The sequence below is a fragment of the Pseudozyma flocculosa genome (genome assembly GCF_000417875.1).
Source record: "Pseudozyma flocculosa PF-1 unplaced genomic scaffold scaffold00028, whole genome shotgun sequence".
NCBI classification, from domain to species: Eukaryota; Fungi; Basidiomycota; class Ustilaginomycetes; order Ustilaginales; family Ustilaginaceae; genus Pseudozyma; species Pseudozyma flocculosa.
The window spans coordinates 128751-138812 of record NW_006920896.1 but is presented as its reverse complement, the minus strand read 5'-3'; the positions used below and the strand labels follow the sequence as shown (position 1 = coordinate 138812).

Genomic DNA, 10062 nt, shown 5'->3' with positions numbered 1-10062 from the left:
CGTACCGTACCGTACCGTACCGTACCGTACGTACGTACGTACCGTACGTACGTACGTACCGTACCGTACCGTACCGTACCGTACCTACCCTCCCTCCTCCTCCTCCTCCTCTCTCTCTCTCTCTCTCTCTCTCTCTCTCTCTCTCCTCCTCTCTCTCTCTCTCTCTCTCTCTCTCTCTCTCTCTCTTTCTCTCTCTCTCTCTGCCTCTCGACGACCGAACAGCGAAATGATGGCTGCGGCGCTGCCCTTTGTCAAGGAAGAGGAAAAGGAGAAGCACCGCTGCGTCGTCGAGGTCGCGGGCGCTCAGTGCGGCAAGCTGTTCAAGGCGGCCATCTTTGTGCAGAAGCACGTCCTCAACAAGCACCGCGCCTTTCTCGAGTCGCACGCCGAGCAGCCAATCCAGGAGACGCGCTTCTTCAACAACTACGTCCGCGACCCCTGCCGACCGCAGGCGCTCGCCGGTCACTCGGGCCCGGGCGGAGGAGCCGGCACCCCGCTCTCCCAGCGCTTTGGCGGAGCCACGCCAATGGACGCGAGCCCGGGCGCTCCGTCGCCTCTCTTCAACAGCTCGAGGGTGGGACTGATCCGGCTCGGCGGCAGCACGGCCGCCATGGACTCGCCGTCGTCGACGGCGTCGTACGGCCGGCGAGCGACGTCGCCCGGTCGCAGGCTGGGCGAACGCATCGGCGGCGTCATGCCCTCGGCCGCGGTCCCCATGGCCGGCAACGGCGGCTACGCCAGCCCCTCGTCGGCCTCGCTCAGCATGCGCATCGGCGGACTGGCCCCCAACGGCAGCCCCGCGGCAGACTGGAGGTCGGGGACGGTCAAGTTGCCCGCTGAACCGCTGCCGGACCCGCCCAAGCCCCTCGACCCGCGCGCCTCCCGTACGGCGGCCATCAACAGCTACACGGACCTTGACGGGCCGGCCCAGGGCGACGTCGACGACCTCGCCTACTAACGACGGTGCCACACCGTGCCGCCGTCGTGGCCACGTCCGAGACGGAAAGGGTAGCGGGTTGGCGGGGCCAGAGGATGCCGGGCGGCAGCGCGATCGGAGCAAGTCTCGATCTCCGTCGCCGCTCGCATCTGCCTGCCCCGCCCTCCGTCCCAGCCCACCAACCCCAGCGGCCGCGCGGCCATCGCCCCTGGCCGTCCGGCCGGTCGGTCATCCAGGTCGTGGCTTTCTTTGTTTTGTATTGAGAGGGCCAGAGAGAAAAACAGCGCCTCGACAAGAGAATACGAACTACAGAGAGTCGACCCTTTGACCTCGTCGCCTCGGTCGAGTGGAATGGGAGGACTAATAAGCAGGTGGTGTGCCGTCGTTGGCCGGCAGGCGGGCGGGCGGGGGGATAAGATAGGAAGGTTGGGGGGCGAGGGGGGTTTCTCCTCTCTACTCGGAGAGCATATCGATGGCCCTCTCGACGATTTCGCGCGCCGGATCCGCCTCGTCGGGGAAGACGTTTGCCATGATGGTTTCGCGGTTGGCGAGGATCTGCTTGTTGAACTGTCGTCGCAGTCACAGTCGCAGTGGCAGTGGCAGTGGCAGAGTGAGTCGGTGGCCGGGAAGGGGAGAGGGAAAGAGGGATCGTCAGTCTGATGAAAGGCCACCTGCATTCTCGCAACAAAGAGCGCCCCGCCGAGGACTCACCAGCCGACAAAGTTCAAGGAACCATCCGCGGATCCACCAGCTCTGCCACTTTGCGTCGTCCCACTCCTGCGTCGATGCCAGGTCCATCTGCAGCGCTCCAGACTGCTTGAGCAGCCGGTTGAATCCGCCCAGGACCGAGATAAAGACCTTGCGCTGCTCGACTTGGATCGCCTCGAGGCTGATGCGCGCCTCTTCGCTCGTCGCCTTGCGCTTCTCCTCGTCCCTCGCCGTCGTCGACGCGACCGTCGTGGCAGTCACGGCGTTGGCAGAGGAGAGGTCGGGTCGAGGCGGCAACGAGGCCGAGGTGGGGAAGAGCGGCAGCGACGGTGCCGCCGGCACCTGCTGTGGCGAGGCGGGCGTCGAGTCGTCCTCGTCCATTCCCGCCGCCAGCGCGGCCTCCTTGCGCTCCTGCTCCAGCGCCTCCTCCCTCTCGATGTCCTCGAGTCGCTTCTGCAGCTGGTCCACGCGCCCGTTGACCTTTTTCAGCGTGAGCCGGATGATGAGCCACCAGTTAAACGAGCTCCAGTCGCGCTGCGAGCTGCCCGCGCCGACGACCGCGGGCACCCGCGAGAAGCTGTGGGGCACGCCGTCGCCGCTGCCCAGCAGCACAGGCGCCGGCTCGTCGGTGGGCGGCGAAAAGACAAAGTCGACGACGTCGGCCGGCTCGACGATGCGGTACTGGAGCAGCTTGTCGATGACGATGCCCACCCACTGCGCCGAGCGCGCCCAGAAGCGCGTGGCGCCGCACAGGATGGCGATGCGCATGCGCGGCGACGACGACAGCTGGCGCAGCAGCGCGTGGTAGCGCTCGACAATGTTGAGGAAGTGGGAAAACGAGCGGCTGCCGACAAACAGCACCGCCTGGATGGCAATGTCGCGCACCACGGCCTCGGCCTGCTGCTCGCTCTCGACCTTGCCCTGCGCATCGATGCCGCCGTCGTCGTTGCCGGCGTCGGGCAGCGAAAACGACGACGGGTCGGGGCGGATGCTCGCCTTGAAACTCTCAAAGTCGGCCATGATGACCGGAGCCGCCGCCTTGGCGCGGATCGAGTTGATCAGCCGCGAAGCCTGCGCGTGGTACGGGTGGCTCTCGTCGGCGTACGTAAAGGCGGGCAGCGGCTCCTCGGGCGCCAGCGACGACTGGGCAATCTCCTCGGGCAGCGTCTGCTTGATCCGGTCGTAGTAGGCCAGCCTCACCTCGAGCTCGACAATCCTACGGCTAAAGGCACGGCGCGGGTGCGAGGCCGGCAGCGCGGCGTCGCCGATCCACTCCTTCCAGGCCCAGCCAAAGTTGAAGTTGGACAGGTGGATGCTGAACCAGTCGGCAAAGCGGTCCAGCACCTCGGCGTCGATGCGGCCGTCGCCCATGGCCGAGTAGAAGGTGCGGATGGTGCGGCCGAGCGAGGGCGCAATGGTGCCCGGCGTCACCGACACCACCTCGCGCAGCAGCGCCGTGTAGTAGAGCGCGTTGCGCGGCGGCGTCGGCAGCACCAGCGACGTCGATACGACCGACTCGACAATCAGGTCATCGAGGCTCCAACCGCCCTCGACAGTCTGGCCCGTGCCGGCCCGCTCGACGTACCACCACTCCTCGTCCGACTCGCCAAACAGGCCGGCGTCGGGCGACACCTTGCCGCCGAAGGTGCCGCGGCGCAGCCACGAGGGCAGGTCGAGGATGAGGCGCGCCGCATCCTTGCGGTTGACCTCGTAGAGGTCGATCATGTCTGCCAGGATGGCGCGCAGCACCACCGACGACGGAGTCCCCGGCTGCGGCACCGAGTCGACGAACCACCGCGCCTGCCGGTCGACGCGCTCCGGCCCACTGCCGGCCCGTCGCTGGTCGGCCTCGCCCTTGCCGATGTCGAGCTTGCCCGAGCGGGCGTGCCGCTTGGTGCGCTCACCGGCCGTCTCGCCGAACGAGGCAAAGGCCACGTCGACGCCCGAGGCGTCCAGGTCCTCGTCTGGAGGCACGAGCACGTCGGGCAGGCTGACACTCCGCTCTTCCCGGGGCAGCTTGCTGGCGCTGGGCGAGATGGCGGCGGGCAGGAGATCGCTCGGGGTCGGGAGGAACGCCGGGCGAGTGTAGCCCTGCGACTGGCATGCCTCGAGGGCGCGGACACAGTCCTCGAACGATTCCTGGCGGAGCGTGTTGCCGTCGATGGCGTCGACGCTAAAGGGCGCCGCCAGCTCGTATTCGACCTTGCGGGAAGCGTTGTAGGCGGTCACCTTTTCCACGAGAGCGTCCAGCTCCTGCCTGGCGCCTTCGTCGGCGGAGGCGGCGTCGCCGTTCTCGACGCCGTCGACGTCGTCGACGTCGTCGCGAAGCAGCAGATCCTGGCCGCCCCTGCAAATCATCTCGATGATGCAGATGGCGGCGCGGTCACCCCGCGATGCGGCCACACCTGGCTCGTCGAGCACGGCTGCGAACGATGAGAGCAGCGTCCGGAGCGAGCTGGCCGAGATGATACGAAGCGGCACCAGCGCGGCGAAGAGGTGCAGCTGCGGGCGGAGGCGAGGTAGTCATGGACAGAGAGTATGGGCAGGAAGCGGTCGGGTCAGCGGATGAGCCTGCTCGACGGACACGAGCACTCGTTGAACTCACGCTCAGCCTCGTGTTGCGCCAGAGGCGGGCGTCGAGATAGGTTCGGAAGGCACGGACGAGGTCCTTGACGACGGTGATGCCGACGGTGTCGTCCTTGGATGCCACCTGGGCGTCGGCATCGTGCTCCGCTGGGTCCTGGCGTTCGGCATCGCGGCGCTGGTTGGGCGAGAGGCAGAGGAAGCCGATGAGGGCGGCGATGAGGGGAATCTTGTGGGGCTGCTCGACGACCATGATGCGGAATGCGGCGTTGACGGGCTCGACGCCGTCCTTTGCCCTCTCCTGGATCCAGCGCGAGAGCTTGAGGAGGTCGCTGGGCGGGTGGAAGTCCTTTTCCTCGCCGAGCTTGTAGAGGTTGAGCTTGAGCTGGCGCGCCTTTTGCTCGGCTCGCGACTCGGGCGTGTGCTGTGGAGTCTGCTGGTGGTGGTGGTGGCCGCCACCACCGCCGCCGTAGTATCCGCCACCGCGTCCTCCCCCTCCGCCGCCACCACCTCGTCGAGGGCGGCTGTAGGGGGACTGCTGGTGGCCTCCTCCTTGGTAGTAGCCACCGCCGCCCGCCTGTCCGTAGGGGTAGTTGCGGTCGGCCATGGTCGCAAAGGGTCTTCTATGTAGGGGAATACGAAACTGTGATCTCCCGGTTGCTTGGCCAGTCGAGTGATCGTGCGTCTACGACGGCGGTCTCGGCTAGCCAGGTTCCAGCCGCAAAGGAGCGCAGGCAGGCTGGTTTGGTGGGTGCGAGGCAGCGGCGCGCGGCGTTGGCGTGGTTTGATCCTGCTGCAGCTGGTCGGGGACGATGCTGCGGGTGCGCGACAAAGGCGGGCGGGGTCGTGTCGGGTCGCTCCGATCGGCTCGAGCACGGGACGAAGCAAGGGACGGATGGACGGTGATTCCGGGCTGGCTGATGTATGGTGCTTCGGACGATCCGTCAGTCGGGGCGGGGTGGATGGGAAGGCGGGTGAGGGTGTTTTCTAGCAAGCAAAAGGCACCTCGATGTCGTCTGTGCAACGAGCAGAGAGCTTCGAGCCCGCCCGCCCTGCCCACGCTCCCCGCGGGACTCGGAAGTGGAGCAGAGGCGGGCGGGCGGCCAGGTAGCCATCCTCCTGTCCCTTGGCCTCCCTGCCACCGCCACCGCCACCGCCACCACCACCACCACGACAACGATCACCCACGACCCCTCTACCAGCCAACCGCCAGCTCGGACTTCGTCTCGACATCGCTGTTCCTCGCCCCTTTCGGCCCGACCCTTCCACATCCGGCCTGCCCTTGCAGCGTCTGCCACCATGTCGACACGCCGAGACAAGCTGCGGGCGTGCCTGCGCTGCCAGTTTGTGCAGTCGCCAAAGGACTTCCACCTCAAAGGCTGCCCCAATTGCGAACCTGTCCTCGAAGTGAGTCTGCCGCATCGTGGCGCCTGCCCTCGTCCGACTCTCTCCATCACCCTTGGCTGACCCATCTCCGTATATAATGCTCTGCGTCCTCCGCCGCTCATCCACCTCAGATGCAGGGAAGTCAGGATCGGGTGGCAGAGTGCACGACGGCCAACTTTGACGGCATGATTGCCATGCTTCGACCCGAGGACAGCTGGGTGGCAAAGTGGCAGCGCATCGGTACGTCCCAGCCTTTGCTCCTCGACGCTCTCGCGCGTGCCTCTTCCGCTTCGACCCTCTTGTCTGACGCGCCTGGATCCGTCGTCTCATCCCCGTCTTCATCAACTCTCAGAGAAACGCCTGCCCGGCTTGTACGCCGTCAAGGTCGTTGGACGATTGCCGGACAACATCGAAGCATAGCCCCCGCGGGCCAGCGTGGCACCGAGCTCGAAACCGCATCATTCCCGGCCCCAGCTCAGCGACAACCCGGACGGCCCGCTCCCCTCTGCCCACCTTCGACCGGCCCTCGCAAGACCACTGCGCCTCTGCACCTCCGCACTGTACCCGCTCCCGCGCATCCTCGAATCCCGGCCTTTCTCCACCAGCAAAACGACCATGTACTATACCAGACCTTGTGGCACACGAGCCAAACGAGCGCAAACACAGACGAGCACCGAGACGCCGACTTGCACCCAAAGTCATATTGCATGGGCCAGCTCTCGGATCAGCCTTTTGCGCCGCGCATCCCGCATCCGCTCGAGCCGCTTGATCATCTCTGGCCCGTCCTGGCTCGCCTTGCGCACCTTGGCCTCGCGATCGTACGCCTTGACCAGGTCCTGCACGATGCCCGCCACGGTGGCAATCGAGACATTGAGGCTCGCCAGCCACGTCAGCGTCTCGTTTGACGGCGGCGCCGGCGGATCGGGCAGCGAGGTCGAGATGAGCTCCTGCACCGTCCCCGCCGCCCCTATCGAGGTAGCGCTTGAAGGCGTGGCGGTCCGTGAAGCCGCGCTCCGACCCTGATTCGCACCTGACGACGCCGCCGCCGTCGCTGGTGTGGCCTTGCTCTGCTGCGCCGAAGTCGTGATCGAGGACGAAGACGAGGACGAGGCGTTGGTCTGGCCGCTCGCCTCGTCGTGGCTCGAACCGACACCCTCGAGCGTCTCCTGCACCTCCTTCCTCCATCTCGCCCTCTGCTGCTCCATCTCCTCAGCGCTCGAAGTGAGCTTCTTCTGCGAGGCCGGGTGCAGCAGCAGGGCCATCCAGATTGCCGCGATGGCTATGAGGTGGGGCGGGTGCATCAGGGGCAGGTCGGTCGAGTAGGAGTCGTTGATGATGAACCAGGCCAGCTGGACGGTGGTCTCGTCGAGCTCCGCGATGCCGAGCTCGGCCGTCGAGTCGTCGCCGAGGCCCTGCGGGAAGAGGCCCGCGTCGACTTCGGCATCGCCGCGCAGGCCGGAACCACCCGACAGCCCGAGCCCAACGGCCGCGGCGCCACCACCGGTGCCAGCCCTCGAACCGATCGCGGAGGTCTCCGCGGAGCGTGTCTTGGAGCGAGCCTGCATAGCGGGAGCGCCGACCTGCTCGTAGATGGCGACGAGCGAGCGGTAAGGGTGATAGATGATCAGATCAAACTCGAGCTCTTCCAGGAGGTGGAACTCCATCTCGGCCACGCTCGAAATGTCGGCGTGGAAGTTGCGCGAGCCCAGCTCTGTCGCAGAATTGGAGAGGGGGGGGGGGGGGAAGGGGGGGTTATGACGCGGCAGGGCGAGGTTCAGGGGTGAGCAGAGGCCGGCGCGACTACGGGGGGCGGGGAGGCGGTGCAGGGGACATGCTCACGCTCAAAGTGCCGCGAGGCCTCGGCGCAGATGCTCTTGATGTGAACGGGCGACTCTTCCACCTTGGCGGCCACGTACACGCAAGCGGCAATGGTGAGGAGGAGGTCGACGGCGCAGTACGAGTTCTTGGCAAAGAAGCGGCGGAGGAAGACGCAGGCGGTCGCAACGACCCGCTGGCGGAGCGCAAGGCGTTTGCAGAGATAGATGGCCTCTGCGGCGGACGAAGTTGGGACAGGCGAGGAGGATTAGGACGACGGCTCCTTTGGCGCTTTGCGATCAGGGGTCGCTGCTCACGGTTCGAGATCCATATCTGTATTGCGGCCAGTTCTTCGGGGCTGGCGTACAGGACATCCTCCTTGCGCGCCAGGTCGAGCTGCGTCCGATCGAGCAGCCAGTGGTTGCTGCATCGCGGGGCGAGAAAGGCGGGGACGGTGGCATCAGGGAAGCCTGTCAGTGGCCAGATTGGTGGTCTTCGGCTGCGCCAGTAGTTGTGCGCTGTCGGCCTGCTTACCATTGCGTCGAGAGCCAGTAGTTTGCCGCCATGGCTGCAGCTCTCGGGTCGCCGCCCTCGAACTGCGATGTGCTCGGTGGCGCTCGGACTTGGACCTCTTCAGGCCCTCGATACGGACATGCGGAATAGCTCGAAGCCGATCCGTAACAGGGCAGCGGCTGAGGGCAGGGCGGGCGAGAGAGAGGTGACGGTTGACTGTGGTGGTGGTGGTGGTGGGCCAGGATGAGAAGGAGGCGGTATCGGTGGGCCTGCCGAGGCTTTTCGGCCCAATATCCGGCACATTTTGGCGTGGGCAGAGAAGCGGCGGCGGGTGGCCGGGCCGGCTGGCTGCTCCACCCGCCTGCCTGGCAGCATGCAGGGTCTCTTGCCCGCACGAGCCTTCCTGGCCTGCGTTGCCTTGTTGCCCTTCCCTTTGTTGGCATCGAGTGGCTGAGGCTTGGAAAGAGGTCGACGGCTGGCCCCCTTCTTCTTGTCTCCCGATCCCTATCCTCGCGGCCCCGGTTGTCTCCTCCACCACCATCTTCTGGCCTCACCGCCCTCGGTCCACTCCCCGCCGAGGCAGCGTCGCGCGTCGTTGCAATGTCGCTCCTTCCGACGCTCAGCGCACCGGCGGCACCGCCCGTGCTGTCGTCGAGCATGGCGGTGGGTGCGTGCAGCGCATTCACGCTGTCTTACGTCGGCGGCCTGTACCTGTTCAAGTCGACGCGCGTCGGATCAGCCGGTGCCAAGGATGCGGATGGCCGGCCGCTCAGCAAGGACGATCCCGCCGTCATCCGGGCGCGCCTCAAGGTGGCCTCGTGGAGCAGTGCAATCAGCCTCGTCGGCACAGCCGCCCTCCTCCGTTACCGGGGCGCCGTCGTCGACCCATCACCCCTCTTTGCCACGCTTCAGTCGATGCGCCTGCTCGGGCTTCCCCTGCCTTCTCCGTCCTTGCTCTCGTCCTCCGTCATCCCCCTCTCGCCGCCCCTCTTTACCTTCCTGCTCGGCCTCGGCAAGGCTGCCGTCTACCCGCTCCTCCTCACGGCGACCCTCTACTGCGGCCCTCTGTACGTCAGCTACCTAGAACAGGAGCTGCCTGGCCAGGCCGCCTTCAACTACGACCGCGATGTCGCGAGCAAATGGAGGACGCTGCAGGGGATCCGCAACTACATTGTCGTGAGTGCGCTCTCGCCATCGCCGCACGCCGGCGTTGCCCCAATAGCTGATGCAGCCCGTACCCTCTGTGAGACACGGCAAACAGGGCCCCTTGACCGAGGAGCTCGTCTTCCGCTCCTGCATCCTCAGCATCATGTTCTACTCGGGCGCCTCGGCCCGCAGCATGATCTTCGCCAGTCCGCTCTACTTCGGCGTCGGTGAGTGAGCTCGGGCGACATCCCGCCTGGCACGCCGAGCGTCTCGCCGTCCTGACATCAATCGATCGATCCTCGTTGGATCCGGCACAAAGCGCACCTACACCACGCCTGGGGCACATACGTCGCTGGCGGGCGGACAAGGGACGCGCTCAAGCGCGGACTGCTGCAGTCTGGTACGTGCGAGCCGCGGAGCGCCCTCCTCTTATCGAAGGTCTCGAGTGCTCACGGCTCGGACACATCTTTTCTCTCACGGATTCCTCTGTGCAGCGTTCCAGTTCATCTATACCGGCCTGTTTGGCTGGTACGCCAACTTTCTCTTCATGCGGACGGGTGAGTTGAGAGTCTATGGCACCTCACTGCCCGCTCGTGACGCCGCTGCTGCCCTCGCCCTTTGCGCCGACGTCGACGTTGGCTGACCACTTCATCGATGCCCTGCCTGCTATGGCCACTGCGCCCGACGACAGGCACCATCGTGGGCCCGCTGCTCTCGCACGTCTTTTGCAACACCATGGGCCTGCCCAACCCGTTCGCGGCGTCCGAATGGCATCCCAAGAAGAAGGCGGGTGAGTGCGATCCTGGCCTCGTCTGTGCCCGTCGAGGGGGACAGAGTCTCGGTACTGACGCGCGAGCCTCGACCATGGTCCAGCCATCCATCTGGCCCACCTTGCGGGCATCGTGGGCTTCGCCAAGCTCCTCTTCACCTTGACCGAGCCGCGCCTGTTTGGCGGGTCGCTGTACTGGTCATAA

The 10062-nt window shown here is 66.1% G+C and overlaps 5 protein-coding genes across 5 annotated transcripts in view; 3 read left to right on the top strand and 2 right to left on the bottom strand.

Moving 5' to 3' along the window:
* PFL1_06647 (uncharacterized protein) overlaps positions 1-958 on the top strand; it is a gene marked incomplete at both ends in the record, with an annotated part of 3305 nt that extends 2347 nt beyond the window's left edge. Inside the window, one exon of the mRNA XM_007884193.1 lies at positions 223-958. Within this exon, the coding sequence (XP_007882384.1) occupies positions 223-958 (736 nt within the window). The remainder of the gene's footprint in view (positions 1-222) is intronic.
* Positions 959-1390: 432 nt separating this feature from the next.
* PFL1_06646 (uncharacterized protein) lies at positions 1391-4835 on the bottom strand (the record flags this gene model as incomplete). The annotated part of the gene is made up of 3 exons (XM_007884192.1): positions 1391-1504; positions 1649-4147; positions 4251-4835. The coding sequence occupies 3 exons, from the start codon at positions 4833-4835 to the stop codon at positions 1391-1393; spliced, it is 3198 nt and encodes a 1065-aa protein (XP_007882383.1).
* Positions 4836-5527: 692 nt separating this feature from the next.
* On the top strand, positions 5528-6034 carry PFL1_06645 (uncharacterized protein; the record flags this gene model as incomplete). The annotated part of the gene is made up of 3 exons (XM_007884191.1): positions 5528-5635; positions 5746-5854; positions 5967-6034. 3 exons carry the CDS (start codon positions 5528-5530, stop codon positions 6032-6034), a joined length of 285 nt encoding a protein of 94 aa, XP_007882382.1.
* A 278-nt stretch (positions 6035-6312) lies between these two features.
* PFL1_06644 (uncharacterized protein) lies at positions 6313-7995 on the bottom strand (the record flags this gene model as incomplete). Its single annotated transcript, XM_007884190.1, has 4 exons — positions 6313-7325; positions 7454-7663; positions 7747-7853; positions 7964-7995. 4 exons carry the CDS (start codon positions 7993-7995, stop codon positions 6313-6315), a joined length of 1362 nt encoding a protein of 453 aa, XP_007882381.1.
* A 547-nt stretch (positions 7996-8542) lies between these two features.
* Positions 8543-10062, top strand: PFL1_06643 (uncharacterized protein; the record flags this gene model as incomplete). Its single annotated transcript, XM_007884189.1, has 6 exons — positions 8543-9118; positions 9204-9315; positions 9408-9488; positions 9583-9645; positions 9780-9878; positions 9962-10062. 6 exons carry the CDS (start codon positions 8543-8545, stop codon positions 10060-10062), a joined length of 1032 nt encoding a protein of 343 aa, XP_007882380.1.